The sequence below is a fragment of the Triticum aestivum genome, chromosome 2A, assembly GCF_018294505.1.
Source record: "Triticum aestivum cultivar Chinese Spring chromosome 2A, IWGSC CS RefSeq v2.1, whole genome shotgun sequence".
Taxonomy (NCBI): domain Eukaryota; kingdom Viridiplantae; phylum Streptophyta; class Magnoliopsida; order Poales; family Poaceae; genus Triticum; species Triticum aestivum.
The window spans coordinates 605,033,800-605,061,634 of NC_057797.1; the positions used below are offsets into that span (position 1 = coordinate 605,033,800).

Below are 27,835 nucleotides of genomic sequence, written 5' to 3' on the forward strand. Positions count from 1 at the left end.
AATATTCTACAACTTTTACATACTTTTGGCAATTTTTTATACTTTTTTTGGGACTAACATGTTGATCCAGTGCCTAGTGCTAGTTCCTATTTTTTTGCATGTTTTTTGTTTCGCAGAAAATCCATATCAAACGGGATAAAAACTTACAGAGATTTTTTTGGAATACATGTGAATTTTGGGAAGTGGAATCAACGCGAGACGATGCCCGAGGGGCCCGCGAGGGTGAGCACGACAGAGACCCGGAAGTACTACCGCAAAACCCGACACGAAAAATCGAGGCCCCAACCACGAGCGATAGTATGAGCGGGACTAGCAGCGGTACTACCGCTGCTGCCCGCGGTACTACCGCTTGCAACACTCCACCACTCCTTCGGTACACAAGATGGACAACTCCAAAGAGGCGGAAAGTGGCGATGGGTGCAAGATGTGAGTGTACGGTTTGATTCCACCCAAACCTTTCCGAAGCAGACCCCCTCTTGATAGTACGTTTTTCGCTATGACTCAAGTCCACCAAAAAGAAATGCAGGAAAGAAAACCGTCTTCACTTGAGACTCCGAGGGGCATGAATCATCTTGTGCCATATGCTTGAAAGTATGAATTGCTCAATGCACATGATTAGTTCGCAAACACATTGTCATCAATCCCCAAAAGCACTTAGGGAGAAATATGCCCTAACAGGGGGATTCGTGTAAATAGTAGTCGGATGTACTAATGAGAGTACGCACAAGGGTTTATATAGGTTCGAGCCCTCTTCGGTGGAGGTAACACCCTACTCCTGTGGCGCTCTTACCTCTTGCCATAAGGTACACAGGGTGAATGCTCCACCATCATCCCGGTGCTCCCCTCCCGGCTTATATAGAGTGCGCTAGGAGGGGCACATAATGAGCTGGTATTAATGCTATTCATGGGCACATGCATGGCTGAATGTTCCAAGCTGTTACTGTTAGTAACTCCCGTATTTAACTAGATTATGTCATCGTTGGGTAACTGAAGTCATTAAGACATCATGGGTGTGAGGCATCCTAGGTAGCATCTAACTGTAAGACAAACCGGCTACCCCGTCTTCTTATAGATCGACTATAGGATCACCCATCAAGGGGTGTAGGATTCGACTGTAGGGTCTTGGTATGGTCCTGAGCCACCCCTCTGGTCTTTGATAGCTTGGACTTTATCTTCGGCGGGCCAATGGTGATAACCCTTGGCCCGTGATCTTTTGGGGCGTATCCTTGATGGGCTATGGCTCCCATATTAGGTCATTCGTATACTTGGGCCTACCCCGTATCTGTAACCTCGACAAGATGTAATTAAATTTTCCTCGGTATTTCACAATGGACCTCCTTGGCAGGGTTCAATATTGATCTCATATCTAAGTATAAGGCACTAGGACCAAATCCCCATGTGCCTTGGCAATCGCCAACCACTTCGCCTCCACTCGTTTGTCGCTTAGCTCATTTTATAGGGCACATATAGTTTGCTCCCCTTGTTTCTCCATGGAAAGAAGCATAGAGGAACCCTACTACCCCATGATCTTAAATTCAAGCGCCAAAGGAACACGTACCAAGATAATATTATATCGCCTTGACCACTTGCATCGAATCAGACTTGATATAATATTATTGCAACCTAGTATATTTGCTAAGATACCATTGCACAAATAAAAATAGTTCTTTTAGACACGACGCAATTTTTTCTAGAAATGAGGTGACCAAAGGAGGGAGACTATAATCCATCATGGTGTGTTTGGTTGCAAAGTTTTTCTTTTTGAAAGTATTTCAAGAACACCATAGTATCTTGAAAAACAATGTTTTCAAACACTTTGAGGTGTTTGCTCTAGTTAAATTTGTATTTTTATAAATCACAGTATCCATATTTTTGGTATTTTGTAGTATTAAAAAGAGAGACAGAGATCCATTTTTTCTTTTAAAATCCGAGAAACGCAACAAACGCTCTCTCCAATGAAGTCTAAATACATTGCTACTATTTTTGTAAATAGTACCCCCTCTGGAAACTAATATAAGTCATTTTAGGTCATTAACTGATGTTTTCATAAACTATAGTATGCATTGTCATGGGATAAAAAACAGTAGTATCAGTCTTCTAAAAAAATTTGCTTCCAGAGTCTCAACCTTATGTGCCCTGCTTGCTTGACGGGCGTGTACCGTTGATTTCAAACAAACGGCCGGGATCTGTCCTAACTCGACTCTTCTTCCACACTTGTCCCCGTCGCCAGTCGCCACCGCTCCCCGCCCACCTCGAAATGGATCCCGCGCCGGCGACCCCTCGCTGGAACCTGGAGCGCCCCTACCTCACCGGACGCTTCCACCAGGTAAGCCCTTCCTCTTCCCAGCAATATCCAACCCGCCCCACCAGTATTGCTGCGCCGGCCTCACATCCTCCGCTCGTGCCCTGGCAGGAGGCGAAGGTGTACGCGGCGTCGCAGGCGCCCGGATCCAAGCCTTTCTCTCTCGACTCCTTCAGGTACGTATGGCGGATAAATTCGTGTCCTGTGGACGGTTGCCTCGTGGTTCTGTTTCCTCGGGTGGTCTCTGATGCCTGGAGTTGGTTTGAATCTGCAGCCGCGGTGCTGGCGGCGGCGCTGGGAGTGTCCTCGGATCGTACGCTGTTTCTGTGCAGGTAAGCGGAATTTTGAAAATTTCAACCGGCGAAATTGGAGCTTGGGTTTACTTGTATATGTTTGTGAACTGGAGCTAGGGTTTTGATTTTGAACTTGAGCTCAGTGATTCGGTAATTAGAAGGGTTTTGATTTTGAATTTGTGCTCAGTCATTTGGCAATTAGAAGGGTTTTGATGTGTTTTTTTGTTTTTATTTTTTACTAGTATGTGAACTTTAAATCTTTGTTAATCGCTGTTTGAGATTGTAGCCACTGTGCAGGGAGTTCCATTGAAGTATGGGATTTTGCTTTTTGAGATTTTCTACTTCATGAATTTCAGCAATTGATATGCTCTTCTTTTTCCAGTAATGCAACGATTCTTACTTAGGCATTATCATTATTATTTTTGGATTGGATGGCCAATCTGGTGTGGATTGAAAACAGTTTGGGATAGTCTCTTTTACAAATATGCAGTTTTTTTTAAAGGAAATATGCAGTTTCTGGTCGAATGTGGTTTCAGTTTTGCATTTAGAGCATATGGGTTCGTATGTTTGCGGTGCTTTAGGAAATGATGCACTAAATATAACGTTCACTGTGATAAGACCACAGAACATTGCTGAATTTCCACACCATTTCCGAAAATAGCCATCCGGAGAGGATTAACATCTGTACTTTCAGTTAGAAATGCTAAATTGATGGAGCTTTCGCAATCAACTGTGTTGCGTAACAACTTTATTAATTGTAACTGTCCTGATTGATATGCAGGAGCTTTTAGTTATTGATGATTTGCTATCAGCTCTGGTGGGTATTGAGGGAAGATACATTTCGATTAAGAGAGTACGCGGAAAGGAGGGATATGTTGTCTTCCAGATTGATTCTTCAATGGACCTTGCACTCCAGGTAAGCTGTGACCATGCCAAAAAAGGGAGGATATATTTGGGTTTGGCTAATCTTGCTCTTGCAGGAGTTGACTCGCCGAATTTTCCCCTTATGTGAAGATTTTGTGCTAGCAAGCCAGTTTGTGGAGTCCAGGTCTCATTTCAAAAATGGTTTGGTCAACCATGCTCTAGCGGCTGCTCTAAGGGCATTCCTCCTGGTATAGTTCCTATCATGAGAGAGACAATTTAGATTTTTCCATGTGTACAACCTTTCTTCTATTTGGGAAAGTGGGAGAAGGAATATAGTGCTGACTGTATAATGTGTTGAGGGTTCATTCTTGTATTGAGATAATCCCACTGATAGGCATTAACCTTGTTACATTGTTCTCCACAGAGCTCTTTGACAGTATCGGTGCTTCTATGTGAATTTGGCACAACATTATTAAGTCTAGTATTTTTTAATAACAGGATTATCAGGCAATGGTTGCTCAACTGGAGCATCAATTCCGTCTTGGAAGGCTCTCTGTTCAAGGATTATGGTTCTTTTGTCAGGTATTTCTTCTTTATCTGCATTTAACCAATTATTTGTAAACTTATCAGTGTCTGGTTACTGTTTTAAGCACTGTAAGTCCTGTGTTTCTTTCACAGCGGATGATGAGTTCATTGAATGCACTGGCTGTTCTAATAGAGAAGGCAATGTCCAATAATACCAGTGGTTCGGCGACACTTAATCTACTTCATAGTCAGGTAAATTTAGTGAAAGAGGTTTTTAGATCCTTGATAAGTACATTTCCCCTTTTCCTCCTAAATCTGAGCTAAACAGACCTGGCCAGCTCCTCTTTTGTTTCCCAGTGATAGAACAACTTGAGCTAAATATACCAGTGGTGCTTGAACTTGCCATGGATGTTCACTTTGGTGCCTAAACTTGAAAAATACACCAAACTAGTTCTAAAACTTGGCACGAACGTGCAAATACGGTGCCAATGTTGTCCGTAGATGTACCTTCGGGGATCCCTGTGCTAGCCACCAGAACCAACATGTTTTGTTGACAAAGAGAGTCCCTCAAGTATTATGTATTGAACAAAAAAACTCTTATGTGCTTAAATTGACTGCAGCCAGTGGCCCATGTTGGAAACATTTTTTTAAAATGTAAAAAGTATGTAAATAATAATCATAATAATAAAAGTTAGATTCAAATATTCATGTGTTATTAATATTTACCTCATGCTATGCAAATATCGGTGTGCACACAGAGTAAATATATAGAGGTATGCGATAAAAAAATTTACTTTTAGAAATATTAACTAATTATTTGGAAAATACTATTTTAAATATAACATATGAGTGTTTCAAACTGTTCATAAACAAACATTGAAAATAGACAGTCATGGATTATATTTAACAATGATATACAAATATATAAAATGTACAGTCATGAATAATATATATGAATTATAACAATGTTTGAATAATATAAATAATTCATTTATTTTAGATTACCATTTGTAAATATTCGTTCAATTATTCAAACATTTGAATAATTATTCACATATTTTCAATTTTTATATTTACAAATATTTTTAAACAATCATGTATTATATTTAAAAATGAATTTTCTAAATAATAAGTCAATATTTCTAAAACTTACAGGAACATTTTTTAGTAAGTTATTTTATTAAACTCCTCTATATATTTATTTTTTGTGCACACGGATATTTGTGTAGCATGGGGTAATTATTACTCACACATATTTGAATCTGCATTTTATTATTATGATTAGTACTAATATGCTTTTCACTTTTTTTTGAAAAAATAACGTGTGCAAAATGGGCCACTGGCTACAGCCAATTTATGGGCACAAGACTTTTATATAAAATACATATAAATGGAGTTGCCATTTTTATAACCAGTACATGTTTGGTAATAGTGGGTATCGCAACTAGCGAGCACACATCAGGTTGCTTGTTCGATTCCTGTCGCATTTTTTCATTCTTCATATTAATTTTTCTAATGTACTGACAGGTGGGTCCACTAGTTATAGAGTCAAGTAATAATTCTGTTTCCTAGCTACAATTGGGGCCTACGCCATGTCGGTGCCACATCATCCATATACGGCACTTTGCATCTACAGATGGGATTAGCACCGTATTTGCACGTTCGTGCCAAGTTTTAGAACCAGTTCGGTGTATTTTTCAAGTTCAGGCACTAAAGTGAACATCCATGACAAGTTAAAGCACCACTAGCGTATTTACCTCGAACAACTTCTATAGAACTAATCTTTTAAGGTTCAGTTCTTCATAGCTTGTTTAGCTTAGTCCACGCGATTATCTCTTTTACCATGTAATTTAATAATCCTATCTTTCTAATTAGGCAAAGGCGATGGCTGGCGATAGTGCTGTTCGGTCATTACTGGAGAAGATGACCGATTGTGCAAGTGCAGCATACCTCAGGATGTTGGAAAGGTTTGTGATGGTTCGTAACTACCTTTATCATTCAGTTTTAGGACTGAGGCACTTCCTCGATCCATAAAAATTCTATATTGGCTAGCTGTGTCTTATTTGGACTTTTAATATTGGGTGTTGCTTAGAAAAAATATTTTAGTAAGCTTGTTTGCAGCGTCATTAATTTCACTTTCTGATTATCATTTTAGATGGGTGTATGAGGGTGTCATAGATGACCCTTATGGTGAATTCTTCATTGCTGAAAACAAATCTCTGCAGAAGGTACTTATTGACTTGTAAAATTTTGGATCTACTTAACGTCCACTGTTCTCTGTATTTACCTAAAATGCTGGGCATATTTGTGTCTTAAGTTAATCAGGTGCTTTGCCTTCTTCTTTTATTTTGGTAGGAGAGTCTGACTCAAGATTATGATGCCAAATATTGGCAGCAACGGTACAGCCTAAAAGATGGCATCCCTAGTTTTCTCAATAATGTTGCTGCCACCATTCTGACAACAGGAAAGTATCTTAATGTTATGAGAGAATGTGGGCACAATGTTCAGGTACACATGATTATTCTTTGGTTGAATGATAGAGTATTATGTTATATTTGTGTTTACAAAATGCACTTATGTTGGATATTTTATTTAGGTTTCCCTGTCAGAAAACTCTAAGCTGACGAGCTTTGGTTCAAACCACCAATATCTTGAGTGCATCAAATCTGCTTATGATTTTGCAAGTGGTGAGCTCTTGACTCTAATGAAGGATAAGGTAACGACTGTTTGTAGGTAATATACTACTGCGTTTCACTCGCTTCTAAGGTCACTTGCTAAATTCAGTGTGCATATTTACAGTATGATCTCATTGGGAAACTGCGATCATTGAAGCGCTATCTACTTCTTGACCAAGTATGTGTAACATTTACTCTTCATAGTTTTGTGTTGTTACTATATATGAGTACTCATTGACTTACATCTGATGTACATCTACACCTGGGCTTTATGATTTTGAATATTATGTGCGTGTAGTCTGTTAAAATACAGAAAAACACATTCTTTGTGCATTCTGTTTTATGAATGCCTTAACAGTGAGAATGATTCATGTTGCCCAACTTGATTTTAAACATTCATGTTTATTTTTCTCGCACTAGTTATCTAATTTGTTTCCTTTAGTTTTGCAGGGTGATTTTTTGGTTCATTTTATGGATATTGCCCGAGAGGAGCTTACAAAGAAACCAGAAGATATATCCGTTGAAAAACTTCAGGTTCCTCTTGTGCTATGTTGTTGTCTCTTTGTTTCTCGTCATGGTGAAAACAGATTTTTGTCAGCTCTTGTCATGATAATTGATAAGCTAACTGTCCGCCATTGTGTTATTCTCTCTCTATTCATTATCTACACCAGTCTCTTGTTGACATCGCGTTGCGAAGTACAGCAGCTGCTTCCGATCCAAGTCATGAAGATTTGACTTGTTGCGTTGTAAGTCTATTATCCGAGTCTAGTCAAATCATACTGTATCCGTTGACTATCATATTCACATATTTTATGAAACAGGAAAGAAGTTCCCTGCTTAAAAAGCTGACAACCCTGAAAGACTTGGACTGTGCTTACTCTTCAGACAAGCTTGCTGCAGCTGATGTTGATCAGCCCATGACATTAAACATAACTGGCTTGGAAACGTTCTGCCTTGGCTACAAGGTTTTGTTTGTATTTTCTTTAAGTATTTCTCATTGCATTTATCTTGTGATAGTGAAATGATATACCTGAACGATATTGCAGATTCCATGGCCACTATCTCTTGTAATTTCAAGGAAGGCTTTAACAAAGTATCAATTGATCTTTCGTCTATTGTTTCACTGCAAACATGTTAGTCGCCAATTGTGTCAAGCGTGGCAGATCCAACAAGTATGACATAACCTTATATCCATTAAGTCAGTTACATTATTATTTTTGTTTACATACTCATGTCAACCTCTCAAACAGGGGTTCCGGTCTGTCAAGATTCTAGGAACACCAATTCTACGGCCATCGATTCTTTGTCGCAGCATGCTCAAGTTTGTAAACAGCCTTCTACATTATCTAACTTTTGAGGTAAACCATCCATACCAGTTTCACCATACCTACTGTTACTGAAGGTGATAAAATTGTTAATTACTCCTTGGCCCTCAGGTTCTTGAACCAAACTGGCATTCAATGCATGGCCGCCTTCAAACTGCAAGGAGCATCGATGAGGTTTTAACCATGTCCTTATGATTAAGTTATCTGCACCGCCAACAGTGCAGATTACGTTACTTTTGCTGTGATGCTGATTGCAGGTCATCCAGATACACGATTTCTTCCTCCAGAAGTGTCTAAAGGAATGCTTGCTGTTGTTGCCTGAGCTCCTCATGGTCTGTCCTTGCTCTTTGTCTGTTTGTTTAAAATAATTAAAAGGAAATTACAGTTCAAAAGTAATTGTTACGCATCAATAACTGCAGTCCATTTTCTTCCTTTTAACTGTTGACGAACTATCTGTTTAATTCAATGACTCTTGTTGTCATGATCTTTACATGCTCGACCTGTAAAGAGTGAAGGCATCATGTGTCCTAACTTGAATGTTGTGAATCATCTACACGTGGCCAAAGTTCAACATTTAGCTCATATTCCATCAAAACGCCATGCTTATCTCATCCTTATTTTCCATTAAGGAGTCATAAGAGTTATAACTTTGGTTTGTCGGATGGGACTGAGGCCTTGTTTGTTTGGGCTTCGGCTTGCATAGAATCAGTTGTGGATTCACTGTGGTGGAAAAGCTGATTCGCTGAGGAATCAGCTGCAGTGAAGGTTAGCCGTTTGGCAAAGTAGCTGTGGGTTCGGCTTTGATCCGGTGAAAAGGCTGAAACGCCCCTAAAGTCCCGAGATGAGTGTAGGGAGGCCGGCGTGCTCACCCCAGCTGGCGCCATTGATACACGAGAAGATAGGTGACACGCTCCGGGAGGTAGGGATGCCGGCATGCTCCGGCGTTGGAGAGGTGTCCTGCTACTCGAGGTCCGGGAGGCCGGCTTTGGGTCAAGGTTGCAGAGGACAGAGGGGAGGTGGCAGACGACCGGAGTTGGGCCGAGGTGACAGGCAACCAGCGACCGACGTCCGGGAAAGGCGGTGAACGACTGAGAGGAGGATCCGTTGAGGTGACCCGTGTTGGGACGGCGGCGGCGGCGCCCGATGTGGCTAGAAAACCTAGCCTCGATCTGTTTCAGGACGGGGGCATCGAACGAGACGAGTACTCGATGGCTGCCTGCGGTGGCATTTTTGCCGTAATTACCGTGAAGTGCCAGGGGCGGGGTTGACGTGGGAACCAGCTTCGCTGCTGAATCGGTGCTTCAGCCCATTGCACTTCGAACAGCCCGAATCGGCTCTCGGCTTCGATTCCACAGCTGGCCTAATCTACGCGTTTGTTTCAGCTTCAGATTAATCCTATGAGAATCTGCCTTGTAAATCTGAAACAAACAGGGCCTGAGTTTTGCAAATTTATTAACCCGTGTGTTTCTTTTCAAACGTAGCTATAGTGCATAATCTGTTGGGAAAATGTAGCTACATATGGTGACATAGTTAAAAAAAGCGCGCCTAAGTGAGCGGTTAAGTGCGCCTAGGCTCTAGGCGATAGCAAAACGCCTAGCGCATAGCTGCGCTTAATCTGCGCATAATTGCGCATAAGCATGCGCTTTGGTCAGAAAAGCGCAAGGCGGTGGCAGAACGCACAATTAACGGCTTGCGCTTTTTTGAACTATGATATGGTCTCGAAACAATATTTTGAAGCGGGCACCATTTAGCATCGTGCTTGCCGTAAAAGCAACAACTTATTATCATTTATCTGTGATGTGCAGAAAGTTGAGAAGCTGAAAGCATTATGTCTCCAATACGCGACTTCCATCCAGCTCTTGATACCGTCCATCGAGGTCGCTGCTCCTGAGAGCAAATCGAAATCTGGGTCGTCGAGAGCAAGAGCCAAGAGATCACAGGACAGAGACGAGCAACTGAAACTAGCATCCGAGAACGTCGTGATGTCGCAGTCAATCCTGTATGTATCTCGATGTCCCAGTCAGTCAATTTTACAAAGTCTCGTTCCTACGCAGTTCAGGATTGTAACACACCATCTTGCCTTGTCTGCCGCAGGAAATTCGAGTCGGAGTTCAACGCGGAGCTCCAGAGCCTCGCTCCTACGCTGAGCAAGAGCTCACAGGCCGAACCGTACCTGACCCATCTCGCGCAGTGCATTCTCGGCGTCGGAATCGACCAGTGAGCTTCTTCAGGGGTTCCATGTTCAGATGGTTGCAAAGTTTGCATGTGTGGTTGTGTGCGTGTGCGATTCCGCGGCGTGGCAGTGCGCTTGCTGCCGTCGACGCCGGTGTGCGGTCTTGTGGGTGAGCTGGAAACTTGTAAAACATACAGAATTATGCTTCCACGTGGTGGATGTAGTCATGTAGATGCTTGGTTAGGCTTTAATTAGCTGGTGCTGTAGGCTGGTGTAACTGTTTGATTATACATACTCTGGTGGTGTGTTTGTGTGCTGCGATTCAGCATGCCAGGCTCTGTGCCTCAGGGACTGGCTCGTGTTGTTTGAGACGAGTCGCCGATGTAGTAAGCCTGCAGCTTCAAGAGCCTGGCTACGACTCAGAGGGTAAGCCTCATTTTTTTTTTTGAGGATCAGGGGAAGCCTCAATTGTGACCTGTGGTTTGTTCCGTCCATGTGTTGTGTGCGTGCGTGATGGGCCGAACTTTTTTCCCTTTTCTTTTTCATTTTATGATACTGTGATCGGCCAAACTGGGTACCACATGTTATGTTATCAAACGTCGTAATGATTGGTCTGGTACCTGCATCCCATTTCATGTGTAGAGAAGCACCACTGCAGACCAAATAATGCCTGTCGTGCATCACCACTAACACCCGCCTCGAAGCACCACTGCATCCACTTGGCAAGGAGGCCAGGGCTTCTTTGGTACTCTCTTTGTAAAGAAATATAGTAACGTTTAGTTCACTAGAGTAGTAACCTAAACGCTCTTATATTTCTCTACGGAAGGGGTACAAAGGAATTCCATAGGATTTGAACTCTTAGGAATATGTCTTGTGATGATAGCTTTGATTCGCAGGATTGAAAACCTTAGGATTTTTTTTGTAGGATCCATTTGTATTATATTTTGGAGGAAAATTTTCATCCACTCAAACCTCTTTAAACAATTTTTTTTGTTTGTCCGACGCTATCAGACACCCCTTCAAATCCTGTAGAGCACTATAGGACATGTCACTCATCCTGCATTTTTCCTATTCCTGTGTTTTCACTGTTTTTGAGAATCCTGCGCGGCCACGATGCGGGCGAAAGAGACGAAGCTGGCTTGCGACCTGACGTTTTCCCCGTACTTGTCAAAGTTTCGGGTCCATATCCACGCAGACGGAACACGCCGGTGGGACGATCTGAAGCCGGAAAGAGGCCGCAATCCAGCGCACGACGCCCCTTCTTTCACCGCCCGCACCGGTCGACGGCCGATCCCCTGAACCTTCACTGCCCACCCACCCGCAGTTAGCTCACTTCCCACTCACACACTCCTTCACTGCCCAGTACCCACCCCACTGCCATCGCCCCCACCACCGGTACTACCAGCAGGTCCAGCGCCACCATCGCCCTACGCCCCCACAGCAACACGAGAAAACCACCGCAAGCACGCGCCCCGCTCCGCCCCGAGACGCGACGGTGGAACCCGGCAGGCACGAGCACGGCGCGCGGACACATAGCCCGAGCGCGCGCGATGGCAGTCGGAGGGCGGCGCGCGGCGGCGGCGGCGTGCGGGCGGTGGTGCCTGGTGATCCTCGCCGTGGCCTCCGCGCTCGGCGTCTCCGGGCCCGCGCTCTACTGGCGCTACAATAAGGGCTTCTCCTCCGCCGCCGCGGCCGCCGTCTCCGCCCCCTCCTGCCCGCCCTGCACCTGCGACTGCCCGCCGCCGCTCTCCCTCCAGTCCATCGCGCCCGGTGAGAGCCCCCCTCTCTTCAGATCTCGCACCGACGCGCGGTTCTATGCATAACGAAAATGGGCCCATCGGTTGAGACTAGCGTTAACTAGGTGGATGCGGTTGCTTATGAGTGTCGACGGACTGAATACACTGCTAGCAATAGACAATTTATATTGTACATATATGCTTTTAACTGGATCGATAAAGTGATGTCTGACATGGTTTTGCATTTCCTTCCTTTGCAGGGCTCGTGAACTTCTCAATTTCAGGTTTGAGCTCCTTCTTCACAGTCCATTTAATAGAGGTTCAGTATTATCCAGTCTTCTCATTGTAATTTGTTGAGTGTGAACTGAAACAAGAGAGAGTATAGCTGACATCTGATGGAGAACGACGTCACTTGTGAAGTTCTGATCATGATATTTTCTATACCAGACAGTTCAACCTGCAACTTTAGAATTTCCTGGAATCTTATCACCCTCCGACACAATTTAGACGTCCAGGGTTGTTGACATGCCTGTCATTTTAATGGTGTTATTCTTCACAGTTCCTGTTGCCAAATTGTTTGAACAAAGTAGTGCCTGTCAGCAGTACTGAAGTTTTATAGTAACCAAAACATAAGTAATACTCTATGAAGTGTTAGGTAAAATATTATCCCCAGTTTGTTTTATGTTCATATATTGCTCTTTTAAACTACTGGCGAGTTAAGTATCAGGCTGGATATAGATCATTTTGCAGTTTCTGAAAGACTTGACTCTTAAGGACTTCAGCATGAAACCTGTGAGATTTGTCTAATGATAGACTCTATTGAATGACCTAGTGTATACTAGTATTTGCTAAATCAACCAAATATATTGAGAAAAACGTGTGTTTATATTTGCTCAGAGTTTTGATGCTTTTGTCGTATAGTAATGTGAACAATACACAAGAAAGGCTAATGATGCTGTTGTTCTTAATTTATGTTGGTATGCATCATATGCTCACAAGCTTAGGTCCAAATATTACTTCATATGTACAATACCATCCAAATTCTTGGTTTGTCTCATAACACATTAACTTTTTGCAACCAAACATGGATTACTTCATGCTATTTCCAGTGGCACCTTAACATTAAAACCAAACATGGATTACTTCCTGTTATTTGTAGTAAGGGGTGATTACTCCCCTGCACTGGTTTTACGTGCCATGCAGCTTACAAATGCCGACAAAGTAATACATTTTTCTCAGTAGTATCTATCAACCACTTAAGAAACTAGCACTACACCTGCACATATGGCTTTCACCTACATAACTCATCGTTGATGGTACAATTACAAATGCTCTATAAGAGAAATTAGTGTAAACCATTTCCAGTATTGCTGCCCAAGTTCTTGTGAGCTGGAACTATCGTAAATTCCTTTTCACATGGTTATATCTGTTATGAGGCTGTGTTGACTGGAAAAATAATTTGAATTGAAAAATGCAGCTTGCGGCACAAATGACCCTGAGCGTACCAAGGAGATGGAGAAGCAGTTTGTTGATCTCCTCAACGAGGAACTCAAGTTGCAGCAGGTTGTAGCTGAGGAGCACATCCATCACATGAATGCCACACTTGTCGAAGCAAAAAGACAGGCTACCCTGTACCAGCGAGAGGCGGAGAAGTGTAACGCGGCCACAGAGACTTGTGAGGAAGCCAGGGAGAAGTCTGAGGGGGCAATCTCAAAGGAGAGGAAACTGACAGCACTGTGGGAACGCCGAGCTCGCGAATCGGGTTGGCAGGATTCTCGAGCCGCGACCGCCGCACGATAGCTTGGCAAGCAGTTTGCTTCTGCAGGTAAAAGTATTTGCAGCAGACGACATTTTTACCACACCGTCACCGAGCAACGTTAGCTGTAATGGTCCACGTGTAATGTTTGCCAGTGTATTATGAGTTGTCCCAGTTGAAGTATAGTTACTCTAGACACTGTAGATTCCTTATAAATGTAACTAGTATACATTGTTTAAGTATGCAAGCTTTATTGTAACGTATATTGAAGACATTCAGTGTAGTGTTGTGGCTGTAGATCAAAAGGCGGTTTCTGCCTTCGACGAAATTCAGTAATGCATCTGCAGTTTGATTCACAGTATCGAACTTCAAGCTATTTTTACCAGCAGGCTCGTGGAGACAGATCTTGCTTTACTTTTGGTCTTTATTTTCATGGTGTTCAGCAAGATGATGCACATCTTCTTAGAGCTAGTGCTTGGTACCATCATATGTTCGGAATGTGCACTATTTCTGTTAGCATGGAGACACCTTCAGTTTTTCTTTTTTGACGGGTGGAGACACCTTAAGTTAGTACTGTTCAGTGCTTGTAGTTGGGAAATACCATTTGTTTTGGGTTGTGTTTATTCCAAGAGGAGCCCAACATTTTGCACCAGCATATGAACTGCTCAGAGAATAAAAGCTGCACCAGGCGAAAAGTAATGCTCCCTCCATCCCAAATGTGTAATCTTTTTATTTTACCAGCAGATTCATGGATAGACCCGTGCAAAAAGAGTAAATGTCAGTTTGGAAAAAAAATGCCCGTGGAAAACGAGTAAAAAAGTAGTGGCCCATACAGGTCTCGAACCTGTGACCTTCGCGTTATTAGCACGACGCTCTAACCAGCTGAGCTAATAGGCCAATTTGATATATGAAATGGTTATAGTACATCACTACCTGTAAGTTAGCAGAACCAAGGAAGATATATACTACCGCCCCGAAATCAGATGCTGCTCTAGCGTTACTCCCTACATGATCCTAGACGCTTCCGTGTTCTCGTCGTCGAAATAATGGAGGTCCCATCGCGGAGGCCTCTGGAACTCGTTGCCTAGAACGGCGTCCATGTCCGGCGCCGGACGGCCGTAACCGTAAGGAGCGTAAGCATCGTCGTCGGGCTCCTGCTTCTCTTCCTCCTGGTTTTCTTCTTCTGGGTCCGGAGGCAGAATCTCCGCCTTCTTCCCGGTCTTCTTCTTGAGCTTCCTCAGCACCTTCTCGGCCTTGAAATCCCCCGTCACCATCACCTTGTTCTCCTCCCTGTCCACCTCCACCGTCTCCACGCCTGCAACCATGGACGGTCATCAGACGTTTACTCCCCATAACATGAACAGGCGTGGAATTCAGCACTTAGTTCTTATTTCTAGTATAAATGCCCGTGCGTTGCACCGGACGAAAAATGAAATATAACCTATTCCACATCTCATTGTGCAACATTTTTTATTGCATTTTTTGCAAACGTTATAAATAGGATTCCACTAAGTATTTCTTTTTGTACGATGAAGGGGATCCCAAAATACGGTGAATCTAGAAAGCGGGGGAGGTGGTAAATATGGGTAGGATGAAGTTGGTGAGGTGGCCGCGCTGCCTTTTGGTGAACTCCAAGGCGACCTCGTTAGATCAAGCGTGTGGCAATGTGGTATAACATGGTACCATTTACTATGTGTAATGCTAATAAATTATTGTATACAACAACAAGAATATACAAAACTTATTTTTTTATGTTAAGAGCGAGCTCAATTCAAAGAAAATTAAATGTCCAAGTTTCTTTACCTCCTTTAAATTGCAACAGTTAAAGCAAAATCTCAAATTACTAATCTCATAATACAAATGACTCTGCTCGTGGTATGATATGATAATGAACACTCTGAACTAATGAAAGTGTAAGCAGGAGCTGAATCATACCTTTAAATACCTGAAAGCATCTTCAAAATATTTTCACCTCACAATAATAAATATAGTTATTAATAACAAAAATGACCAGGAAGCTAAGCTACTTTTTTTAGTACGATGAAAATATGACATGTTCTGACAGGAACCCCTTTATGGCCTGCATAGAGAAAATCAATAACAAATTTAGTGATAAATAGATCAGTAATAACAAAATTGATCCGGAAACTAAAAAAATTAGTACAATGAAAATATGGCATTTCTTTTCAGAGAAAAGAATTTGCAACTCTAAAGAGGCAAAGTAATATGTAAATGTCAGTAAGAGATCGGAAAAAGGCAGTATTGAGCATTGACCTATGCAAATATGTAAAATGGCAGTCAGATCGATCTGCATGTACCATATAGTAGTCCATCACTATGACTATATTTGGAAAGAGGGAACATGTCATGCCAGTCTACCCAAAATTATGGATGCTTCATGATATCCAATTTTTTTAAGCTACAATAATTTATAAGGAAGTGCTTCTCTGGTACATCTTCTGTAACAACAGCCATGTAGAAGCTAACCTTGATGTATCAAATTTGCGTTGGAGAGCGTTGGTGTCATCAAATTTACATTGGAGCGTTGTAGTCCTTCGTTTCAAATTTCAACACCAAAAGCTCCTTTTGTCCAGCGTGCGGATTCTACCATTGCTGCAGCTATGGAGGGCGCTGTCTTTGGATCTCCTGGCCCAAGTAGTACTCGACAGCGTGCTCATGCAGGGATCGGCAGCATGCCAGCCTGTAGGCTCGTGGAGGGAGGAACAGGACGACCACCGGCTGCAGCATCAGCAGGCGAGATGGAGGCGCTCGCTAGAAGAGGAGTGGTGGAAGCGCAGGGTCCTACGGCTAACCGGACAGGCTCCAGGCCACGCGCGATGGCTGTACGTGCAAGGACATCAGGATGAAAACCATGAACTGCAAGGGTGAGCAAACCATCGAGAGGAGCGACGGTGTGCACATCTTGTTGCCGTGAAGCCACCGGAGACACTCCACTCAATCCAGTCGACGGTGATCTTGGAAGCCGGGCCTTGCTTAGAGTGAGCTAATTAACATGAGGTTAGGAGCAGGCGAAGAGGCATCCGGGGCCGGAAGAGGTAGCCTACGACTAACGGCGGGGGACGGGGCCACCCAGCGCCCGAACCCACGGTTTCAAGCCCGGCAAACGTGGTTGCATTTGGCAGTTGAGAACGCCTCCCTACGGCCACACGCGCCGTCCGCATCAGCCCCTCCTTCTTAGCACCAACGATGCGCTCGATACAGGCCTCCTGCACATATACGGCGGCAAGAAGCCCTAAATCCCGGAAGCAGGGAAACTTGAGAGAGGAGATATGGTTCGATGTAAAAAGTGGTGATATTTGGTTAGGTAGTAGGCTTTGATACATATACGGGACGCGTGATTAACTCTAACTTAATCTCGGATTGATTATTTGCTTCGTCTTTCAATCGTACGAAGGCTGGATCGAAGCCTAGCGTTCCCCGGTTCGAATCCTTTATGAGAGTCCGAATAGATCAGGTTGAAGCCCAGCCAGTTGTCAGCGCACCGGGAGCAGGCCTAGGTGGGCGCCGTGAACGTGGCCCAAGCGGGAGTCTGGAAGCGTTTTTGTACAGTTTTAGTACCACCTCGAATATGTTTTAAATTCAAACTGAAAGCGTAAAATCTCAGGAGGAAGCGTATTGTGACGGTGAACCCATGAAGTCAATCCGTACTTTATTATTAATTAGCACATAAGTCCGTGCGTTGCAACGGGAGAAAAAATTGACATGCATTTTAATAACACAACACCCTTGCTTCGCAACGGACAGCCAGAAGGCCCAAGTCTACGACGTACCGATTGAAACCTAGTGTTTTTTTTACGTAGGTACACATTAGTACCACCTTGGATTTTGGAAAAAATATGGATGTTCTGCAAAAAAAACGGAAAGCATAAATTCAAGGAAAAAAGCATATTATGACGGTGAACCCGAGGAGTCAATCCGTACTTTATTATTATAGCAAACATGCCCGTGCGTTACAACGGGTGAAAACAGCCCTCACACGCCCTTACCCACTGAGCATGATTAAAGACCTCACCCTCATGCCCATAACATAATAAACATGACTAATAACTCATTCTCAGGTCCACATCTTCCATTCAATATAACACCAGACACATGTTTCTGCTTGTCATATTTGTCGTCCTCGTCGCCGGTGGTCATAGTACAGTTTTCACTAACCAAGGTTGGCCAGGTCCAACAGCTGGATTGTTGAACCGCCTTCGTGTCCGGCCAAGATCAAGACCGTTGAACAAAGTTTTTTTAATCGGCTAGCTAATATAATAGGGAAAAGCATTGGAATAATATATGTCAGTGTCACCATGTAAAGTGAGTAGTTTGTGTCAGATAGACCATGAAATCTTAGTTGGACTACTCTCATGCATTTTGACGGGTGTCACTGGGCGAGTGAGACTTGTCATACATGAAGACTTTATGGAGAAAAAAGATTCCTTCATATCCTAGTTTAATAAATTGAATTAAAACAATGCATCAGGTGGGCGTATTTCAAAAATTCCCCAAGTTTTATTAATAAGTATAGATTAAAAAATCATGTTTTAAAAAATGTTTGCCTTTTCAAATTTAAAGTTCAAAATATATTTGAGTTTTTAAATTTTTGCAAATTCTAAAAATAATCACAACAGTACCTCCTAGTTTAAAAAAATGTTTGTGTTTTAAAAAATACTCAGTTTAAAAAAATATTTTTCTTTTGAAAAAAAATCGAGTTTAAATTTTTGTTAACAACTTTGCAAATTTTCGTGTTCTAAAATATATTCACTTTAAAAAGAAATCCTCTTAGTATCTGGCGCGATTGTGCGCTTAATTTGAAATTTCGCGCGGCTAAATGAACACCAAGTCATGTTTGGCCTAGTGGTAGCCTTCTGAACGCTTTAGCATGAGTGTCTGAGTTCGAGTCCTTGCAGCGTATCAATTTTTCTTAGAAACGTTTTACTGGCGCAGGCTGTTGGTTGCCTAATGGGCCGGCCCATTGTGGCTCTGCGCGTCTGCTTTTTCTTTTTTGGCAGAAACGAATCGGGAGAACGATAAAACTACCGCACGACAAACCACCTCGGACGTACGAATTGTAAGACCTGTGTGCCGTGTGCGTGTGGAGAACGCGGCGTGGGCCGGCCCAAAGCAGCGCGGTGTCAAACTACAGAAATTTTGACGGACGGACAAAACTACGAACGGTTCCCTAAATTAGTACCACCTCGTTTATATTATGATTTTGTCTGTACAAATCGTAAAAGCGTATTATGACATAAAAAGAAAGCGTATTGTGACGGTGAACCCGGAGACCTAATCCGTGCTTTATTATTAGGGAGAGATTTTTAGTAGTACCATCGATTTTCTTGATGGTGCGGCGCACCGATCTTTCGCAGGCGTCGCAGTGCATGTATACCCTCACGTTCACCGTGACGCTCTGCACAGGGAACAGGTAGCAGGCGCTCCTCCGTGAGTGAACAGAACAGAGGAGGATCGTGTGTGGAAACGGAACTTGGAATGTGTAAATGAACATGGATTCAGATTCCTGCAAGTTCATTATTTGGGGGGTGAAAAATGCTTACATTCGCGGATGCAGCATTCTCCTCTCCCATGACGCCTACTGAAACTCCGGAGAACGCGATAAGCAGAACACCCTGAACAGATGCGGAACATGGGATGTAAGCGAGCGTGGTTCTGAATCAAGGTGGGCAGAACAGAAGGAGCGTCGACCCCATGTTCTAGCTTCGATAATTATGGTCTCAAACCAGGATTACGAGAAGCGCGTATTCTTATGATCCTGGGAAAGTGAGAAACGGGAAGGAAATGCAAAATCCCCAGCTGCATTGACGCATTGTGTTGCATGCAGAGCTTGCTCGGCATGCATGCGGAAAGCTCTTCTTACCCGGCTGTTTTGTTCATGTCGATTGCGTGTGCGCTATAGCTCCCCTCCTGGTACGGGCTCGAAGGACCTGCCAACGCTGTAATCGAATCTGAATCTCAAGGAAATCTCCAAGGGCAATTAGATGAGTGAACCTAGCTATGGGATGAAGACGGCCCCGAAAAAGGCAAAGCCGTTCTTGGCCATGACGCCTATGTAGGGAAGAAGAGAGGCAGGAGGAGAAGCTCTTCCTGGCCAGTTATAGGTCTCGGAAGGCAGAGGTTGATCGACCTGTTTGGGAAATCGTATTGACCACCAGCCAACCAGCCATGAGGGTGTTCATGAGAGGCGGGAATGTAGGGAAGAGGCTTGCTTCGGTGGTCCCCCCCCCCTCCCCCACAAAATGAAGAAGGGCATAATGGTCATACAGAAGAAACGTATACCCACCTCCTATCATACCGTATAGACCGACGTCCATATACCTTCAGGAATCCAAAAAAAAAACGACCGCCACACGTGTACGGGAAAATAAGGCCTATGCACGATCTTCTCGCCCGCCCGATGATCACGCACGTCGATCACGTCCATTCCAACTGTGCGATCGCCGCCGCGGCCGATCGCCGCCGCCTGAACCCCATCCGCCGCCGCATCTGAACGTTGTCGTCCGACGGCTCATCGGCTGTGACTGACCGCGCTGTCGCCCCCCCGCCACGGATCCGACCCGCGTCGACCTACGCCGGCGACGTCTACAGCGCGGCCCTCGTGTTGCACGTCGCCGCCGTCTTGCATCTCACCCTCGTGTTGCACGTCGCCGCTGGCTAGACCCCTGCCTGAAGGCCCGTCATCGGACACAGGCGACGTCTGTTGGAAATATGCCCTAGAGGCAATAATAAATTAATTATTATTATATTATATTTCATTGTTCATGATAATCATTTATTATTCATGCTAGAATTGTATTGAAAGAAAACTCAGATACATGTGTGGATACATAGATAACACCATGTCCCTAGTAAGCCTCTAGTTGACTAGCTCGTTGATCAATAGATGGTTACGGTTTCCTAACCATGGACATTGGATGTCGTTGATAACGGGATCACATCATTAGGAGAATGATGTGATGGACAAGACCCAATCCTAAGCCTAGCACAAGATCGTGTAGTTCGTATGCTAAAGCTTTTCTAATGTCAAGTATCATTTTCTTAGACCATGAGATTGTGCAACTCCCGGATACCGTAGGAGTGCTTTGGGTGTGCCAAACGTCACAACGTAACTGGGTGGCTATAAAGGTTCACTACAGGTATCTCCGAAAGTGTCTGTTGGGTTGGCACGAATCGAGACTGGGATTTGTCACTCCGTGTAAACGGAGAGGTATCTCTGGGCCCACTCGCTAGGACATCATCATAATATGCACAATGTGACCAAGGAGTTGATCATGGGATGATGTGTTACGGAACGAGTAAAGAGACTTGCCGGTAACGAGATTGAACAACGTATCGGGATACCGATGATCGAATTTCGGGCAAGTATCGTACCGATGGACAAAGGGAATTGTATACGGGATTGATTGAATCCTTGACATCGTGGTTCATCCGATGAGATCATCGTGGAATATGTGGGAGCCAACATGGGTATCCATATCCCGCTGTTGGTTATTGAACGAAGAGTTGTCTCGGCCATGTCTGCATGACTCCCGAACCCGTAGGGTCTACACACTTAAGGTTCAATGATGCTAGGGTTATAGGGAAAGTATGTACGCGGTTACCGAATGTTGTTCGGAGTCTCGGATGAGATCCCGGGCATCACGAGGAGTTCCGAAATGGTCCGGAGGTAAAGATTAATATATAGGAAGTATGGTTTTGGCCACCGGAAGTGTTCCGGGCATCACCGGTAGTGTACCGGGACCACCGGAGGGGTCCGGGGGTCCACCAGGTGGGGCCACCAGCCCCGGAGGCCTACATGGGCCAATAGTGGGAAGGGACCAGCCCCTAGGTGGGCTGGGGCGCCTCCCACCAAGGCCCAAGGCGCCTCCAAGAGGGGAGGGGGCAAACCCTAGGGCAGATGGGCCCTAAGGCCCACCTCAGGTGTGCTTCCCCCTCTCCCCCTTGTGGCCGCCACCCTAGATGGGATCTAGGGCTGCCGCCACCCCTAGGGAGGAAACCCTAGGTGGGGGCGCAGCCCTCCCTCTCCCCCTATATATAGTGGAGGCAAAGGGGCAACCCAACAGATGAAGTTCCTCCCCTGTTGGCGCAGCCCTACCCCTCTCCCTCCTCGTCTCTCGTAGTGCTTGGCGAAGCCCTGCTGGAGTCCCGCGCTCCTCCACCACCACGCCATCGTGCTGCTGCTGGATGGAGTCTTCCCCAACCTCTCCTTCTCCCCTTGCTGGATTAAGGCATAGGAGAAGTCACCGGGCTGTACGTGTGTTGAACGCGGAGGTGCCGTCCGTTCGGCACTAGGATCATCGGTGATTTGGATCACGACGAGTACGACTCCATCAACCCCGTTCACTTGAACGCTTCCGCTTAGCGATCTACAAGGGTATGTAGATGCACTCTCCTTCCCCTCGTTGCTAGATTACTCCATAGATTGATCTTGGTGATGCGTAGAAAATTTTAAATTTCTGCTACGTTCCCCAACAGTGGCATCATGAGTTAGGTCTATGCGTAGTTTCTATGCACGAGTAGAACACAAAGCAGTTATGGGCGTCGATTTTGTCAATTTACTTGCCGTTACTAGTCTTATCTTGATTCGGCGGCATCGTGGGATGAAGCGGCCCGGGCAGACCTTACACGTACTCTTACGTGAGACTACTTCCACTGACTGACATGCACTAGTTGCATAAGGTGGCTAGCGGGTGTCTGTCTCTCCCACTTTAGTTGGATCGGATTCGATGAAAAGGGTCCTTATGAAGAGTAAATGGAAATTGGCATATCACGTTGTGGTTTTCGCGTAGGTAAGAAACGTTCTTGCTAGAAACCTATAGCAGCCACGTAAAAACTTGCAACAACAATTAGATGACGTCTAACTTGTTTTTGCAGCATATGCTTTGTGATGTGATATGGCCAAAAGGATGTGATGAATGATATATGTGATGTATGAGATTGATCATGTTCTTGTAATAGGAATCACGACTTGCATGTCGATGAGTATGACAACCGACAGGAGCCATAGGAGTTGTCTTAATTTATTTATGACCTGCGTGTCAACATAAACATCATGTAATTACTTTACTTTATTGCTAAAGCGTTAGCCATAGTAGTAGAAGTAATAGATGACGAGACAACTTCAAGAAGACACGATGATGGAGATCATGATGATGGAGATCATGGTGTCATGCCGGTGACAACGATGATCATGGAGCCCCGAAGATGGAGATCAAAAGGAGCAAAATGATATTGGCCATATCATGTCACTATTTGATTGCATGTGATGTTTATCATGTTTTACATCTTATTTGCGTAGAACGACGGTAGCTTAAATATGATGATCCCTCACTAAAATTTCAAGAAAAGTGTTCCCCTTAACTGTGCACCATTGCGAAGGTTCGTCATTTCGAAGCACCACGTGATGATTGGGTGTGATAGATTCTAATGTTCGAATACAATGGGTGTAAGCCAAATTTACACACGCAATACACTTAGGTTGACTTGACGAGCCTAGCATGTACAGACATGACCTCAGAACACGGAAGACCGAAAGGTCGAGCATGAGTCGTATAGAAGATACGATCAACATGAAGATGTTCACCGATGTTGACTAGTCCGTCTCACGTGATGATCGGAGACGGCCTAGTTGACTCGGATCATGTTTCACTTAGATGACTAGAGGGATGTCTATCTGAATGGGAGTTCATTAAATAATTTGATTAGATGAACTCAATTATCATGAACATAGTCTAAATTGTCTTTGCAAATATGTTGTAGATGAATAGCTCACGTTGTAGCTCCCTGTTTCAATACATTCCTAGATAAAGACCAAGTTGAAAGATATTGTAAGCACTAATGCGGACTAGGTCCATAGTCTGAGGAGTGTCCTCACTGCTACACAGAAGGCTTACGTCTTTGATGCACCACTCGATGTGCAAACCCCTACAACGTCATCTATGGATGTTGTGAACACCTGACAGACACATCCTGATGACTACTTGATAGTTTAGTGCACCATACTTTACGGCTTAGAATCGGGATTCCAATGACGTTTTGAACGCCATAGAACATATGAGATGTTCCAAGAGCTGAAAGTGGGATTTTAGGCTCATGCCCGTGTTGAGAGGTGTGAGACCTCTGACAAGTTCTTTTGCCAACAAGATGGAGGAGAATAGCTCAGCTAGTGAGCATGTGCTCAGAATGTCTGGGTGCTACAATCACTTAAATCAAGTGGGAGTTAAACTTCCAGATAAGATAGTGATTGATAGAGTTCTCTAGCCACTATCACTAAGCTACTAGATCTTCGTGATGAACTATGACATGCAAGGGATGGAGTTGATCCCGGAGCTGTTCGCGGTGCTTAAGACCGCAAAAGGTAGAAATGAAGAAGGAGCATCAAGTGTTGATGGTTTAACAAGACCACTGGTTTCAAGAAGGGCAAGGGCTAGAAGGGAAACTTCATGGATGGCAAACCAGTTGCCGCTCCAGTGAAGGAACCCAAGGTTGAACCCAAACCCGAGACTAAGTGCTTCTATTGTAAGAGGAACGGTCACTGGTAGCGGAATTACCCCAAATGCATGGTAGATAAGAAGGCTGGCAACTTCAACAAAGTATATACGTGTTTTTAATGTGACCTGTGAGTGTTAATCACATGGCGATGTGAACTAGATTATTGACTCTAGTGCAAGTGGGAGACTGTTGGAAATATGCCCTAGAGGCAATAATAAATTAGTTATTATTATATCATATTTCATTGTTCATGATAATCATTTATTATCCATGCTAGAATTGTATTGAAAGGACACTCAGATACATGTGTGGATACATAGACAACACCATGTCCCTAGTAAGCCTCTAGTTGACTAGCTCGTTGATCAATAGATGGTTACGGTTTCCTAACCATGGACATTGGATGTCGTTGATAACGGGATCACATCATTAGGAGAATGATGTGATGGACAAGACCCAATCCTAAGCCTAGCACAAGATCGTGTAGTTCGTATGCTAAAGCTTTTCTAATGTCAAGTATCATTTTCTTAGACCATGAGATTGTGCAACTCCCGGATACCGTAGGAGTGCTTTGGGTGTGCCAAACGTCACAACGTAACTGGGTGGCTATAAAGGTTCACTACATGTATCTCTGAAAGTGTCTGTTGGGTTGGCACGAATCAAGACTGGGATTTGTCACTCCGTGTAAATGGAGAGGTATCTCTGGGCCCACTCGGTAGGACATCATCATAATGTGCACAATGTGACCAAGGAGTTGATCATGGGATGATGTGTTACGGAACGAGTAAAGAGACTTGCCGGTAACGATATTGAACAAGGTATCGGGATACCGACGATCGAATCTCGGGCAAGTATCATACCGATGGACAAAGGGAATTGTATACGGGATTGATTGAATCCTTGACATCGTGGTTCATCCGATGAGATCATCGTGGAACATGTGGGAGCCAACATGGGTATCCAGATCCCGCTGTTGGTTATTGACCGGAGAGTTGTCTTGGCCATGTCTGCATGACTCCCGAACCCGTAGGGTCTACACACTTAAGGTTCAATTACGCTAGGGTTATAGGGAAAGTATGTACGCAGTTACCGAATGTTGTTCGGAGTCCCGGATGAGATCCCGGATGTCACAGGAGTTCTGGAATGGTCCGGAGGTAAAGATTAATATATAGGAAGTATGGTTTTGGCCACCGGAAGTGTTCCGGGCATCACCGGTAGTGTACCGGGACCACCGGAGGGGTCCGGGGGTCCACCAGGTGGGGCCACCAGCCCCGGAGGCCTACATGGGCCAATAGTGGGAAGGGACCAGCCCCTAGGTGGGCTGGGGCGCCTCCCACCAAGGCCCAAGGCGCCTCCAAGAGGGGAGGGGGGCAAACCCTAGGGCAGATGGGCCCTAAGGCCCACCTCAGGTGCGCCTCCCCCTCTCCCCCTTGTGGCCGCCACCCTAGATGGGATCTAGGGCTGCCGCCACCCCTAGGGAGGAAACCCTAGGTGAGGGCGCATCCCTCCCTCTCCCCCTATATATAGTGGAGGCAAAGGGGCAGCCCAACAGATGAAGTTCCTCCCCTGTTGGCGCAGGCCTGCCCCTCTCCCTCCTCGTCTCTCGTAGTGCTTGGCGAAGCCCTGCTGGAGTCCCGCGCTCCTCCACTACCACCACGCCGTCGTGCTGCTGCTGGATGGAGTCTTCCCCAACCTCTCCTTCTCCCCTTGCTGGATCAAGGTGTAGGAGACGTCACCAGGCTGTACGTGTGTTGAACGCGGAGGTGCCGTCCGTTCAGCACTAGGATCATCGGTGATTTGGATCACGACGAGTACGACTCCATCAACCCCGTTCACTTGAACGCTTCCGCTTAGCGATCTACAAGGGTATTTAGATGCACTCTCCTTCCCCTCGTTGCTAGATTACTCCATAGATTGATCTTGGTGATGCGTAGAAAATTTTAAATTTCTGCTACGTTCCCCAACAACGTCTACACCGCGGTCGAAGGTTTGCCATCTAATCTCGATCTCGTCATCTAAACCTAGCATGCTAGATGATAGGAGTCACACATAGTGATCTAGGGTTTAGGATTCATGTAAACATGCCCTCGCAGCGCGGCCTCCACAGACGACCGCATGTTGTACAAAGTTGGTGTTGCACTTGGGTATGATCCACTGTACGAACTTAACAGATGATGAATGTTCAATGTTGTGCAGTTTCGTGAGTTACGTGTGTTGCCATGGACGAACAAACCACATTCACGGGAAATGAGAATGGTACTAATAAGGCGACTCGGAATGATAACGATATTTTTAATGAAGATGATGACAACAACGACAACGATTCCGTCTCATCATATGATATATTTGTCAGAGTAATGGGCCACGGGTAGGCCAACCCGAGCCCCACGACCTTTCAAGACATCGGGGCAGGCTGCGCCCCTCAAGACCACCGGGCGAAGAGCCGCCTCCTGGGGAGTCTATGGCAAGGCGGCCGACTGCCCGCTCACGGCCGAGTCCCAGGGACGACTTCCAGAGAAGCCGGCTTTGGGAAGTCGGCTGACGACTCCAACAAACCGTGACCTCATCAAGGGGGATGGGGCAGGGGCGTGGCTACAATGAAGCCCACTCCCCGCCCCTTACCAAGGGCAGGTATGGCTACAGTGCGCCGTACTTGGGAAGATCTCCCCGCGGCGTGGCACTGTTGCCCAGCCGGCCCTAACATCAGCACCACTGTACCTGGTCCTGCGCCCACGACGGCTTGTCTATACGGCCTGGAGGCAGCAGGGCCCACCAGCCAGCGAGACCTCTGGAGACGGCGGGAGCACCGCCAGTCGGACCTAACGGGAGTCGGCCCGGGGGAGTCGGCCGAGCCCTCCCCTGGGCCCACGCGCCATTAATCAAGAAGAGATGGGGAGTGGCCACAGTGATCGCCCGCCAGGCGGCGGGGCTATTGCCACGACCCCATGACCAAGATTGCATCATCAGGAGCACGACTACAGCAATCAGCAGCCGGCAAGACCCGCCCGCGGCGGACGCGGCCTGTCGGCTCCGTACCAGACCAGTTGGCGGGGCCCACCAGTCGCGGGCCCCACCAGTCGGCGGAGAAGTCGGAGGTCGGAGACACTGACGGCTGGGCCCGCGCCCAGTCACATTACCATTGTACCCCTGGGGGGTAGGCCTATATAAACCCCCCAGGGCACCCATGCAAAGGGTTGGATCCCAGTAGTTCTATACCTCACCAGATAGAGGGAGAGAGCTAGCCTTGCCCTCTCCTACCACCATACATAGCTCGAGGAGCAACCGTGTAAACACTTAACCATAGTGATCATGCGGAGACCCCGCAGAGCAGCAATAGGGGTATTATCTCCCCGGAGAGCCTCGAAGCTGGGTAAGATTCGCCGGCGTGCATGTCTTCGCCTCATCCCGTTTCCAGGCACCGGCGACGTTCTACTCACCCCCACCATGATAAGCCATCCGTTGGCATATGTCGCACCAAACCCCCGACATTTGGCGCCCACCGTGGGGCATGGTGCATCGCCGTCCGGAGATCTGTTCTGGACGGGAACCCTTTTCCTTCCTGGCGAGCGCAGCCAGCCAGGCACGCCAGACGAAGTTTGCGTCGACGCGCTGCGCGGCGTGGAGATCGCCTGCGCAGCCAGCTCCTTGGCCGAACTTGTCGGCGAGGTCCGCCT

The 27,835-nt window shown here is 45.5% G+C and overlaps 2 protein-coding genes and 1 non-coding gene across 4 annotated transcripts; 2 read left to right on the plus strand and 1 right to left on the minus strand.

The window, feature by feature from the left end:
• Positions 1–2,151: 2,151 nt before the first annotated feature.
• Positions 2,152–10,649, plus strand: LOC123189679 (gamma-tubulin complex component 2). Of its 2 annotated transcripts, XM_044602150.1 has the most exons (21): positions 2,152–2,326; positions 2,414–2,478; positions 2,577–2,634; positions 3,377–3,511; positions 3,576–3,707; positions 3,958–4,041; positions 4,138–4,236; positions 5,860–5,951; positions 6,140–6,212; positions 6,340–6,492; positions 6,581–6,700; positions 6,784–6,837; positions 7,110–7,193; positions 7,331–7,405; positions 7,481–7,624; positions 7,706–7,831; positions 7,910–8,017; positions 8,096–8,158; positions 8,242–8,316; positions 9,790–9,983; positions 10,079–10,649. In XM_044602150.1, exons 1-21 carry the CDS (start codon positions 2,258–2,260, stop codon positions 10,203–10,205), a joined length of 2,130 nt encoding a protein of 709 aa, XP_044458085.1. In that variant the 5' UTR covers positions 2,152–2,257; the 3' UTR covers positions 10,206–10,649. The 2 variants fall into 2 exon arrangements, with proteins under 2 accessions (XP_044458085.1, XP_044458084.1); XM_044602149.1 differs by having other exon boundaries at positions 2,243–2,478.
• A 782-nt stretch (positions 10,650–11,431) lies between these two features.
• On the plus strand, positions 11,432–14,005 carry LOC123189680 (uncharacterized). Its single transcript, XM_044602151.1, has 3 exons — positions 11,432–11,927; positions 12,154–12,177; positions 13,371–14,005. Exons 1-3 carry the CDS (start codon positions 11,708–11,710, stop codon positions 13,691–13,693), a joined length of 567 nt encoding a protein of 188 aa, XP_044458086.1. The 5' UTR covers positions 11,432–11,707; the 3' UTR covers positions 13,694–14,005.
• Positions 14,006–14,472: 467 nt separating this feature from the next.
• On the minus strand, positions 14,473–14,546 carry TRNAI-AAU (transfer RNA isoleucine (anticodon AAU)). Its single transcript has one exon. It is a non-coding gene; the product is annotated as a tRNA-Ile (tRNA).
• Between the last annotated feature and the right edge of the window lie 13,289 nt (positions 14,547–27,835).

Coding starts and splice junctions, on each gene's coding strand:
- LOC123189680 (XM_044602151.1), top strand. CDS start 11,708: ATGGCAGTCGGAGGGCGGCGCGCGGCGGCGGCGGCGTGCGGGCGGTGG. Junction 11,928..12,153: donor CCTCCAGTCCATCGCGCCCG/GTGAGAGCCCCC, acceptor CTTCCTTTGCAG/GGCTCGTGAACTTCTCAATT. Junction 12,178..13,370: donor CGTGAACTTCTCAATTTCAG/GTTTGAGCTCCT, acceptor TGAAAAATGCAG/CTTGCGGCACAAATGACCCT.
- LOC123189679 (XM_044602149.1), top strand. CDS start 2,258: ATGGATCCCGCGCCGGCGACCCCTCGCTGGAACCTGGAGCGCCCCTAC. Junction 2,635..3,376: donor CGTACGCTGTTTCTGTGCAG/GTAAGCGGAATT, acceptor ATTGATATGCAG/GAGCTTTTAGTTATTGATGA. Junction 7,406..7,480: donor AAGATTTGACTTGTTGCGTT/GTAAGTCTATTA, acceptor TTTATGAAACAG/GAAAGAAGTTCCCTGCTTAA.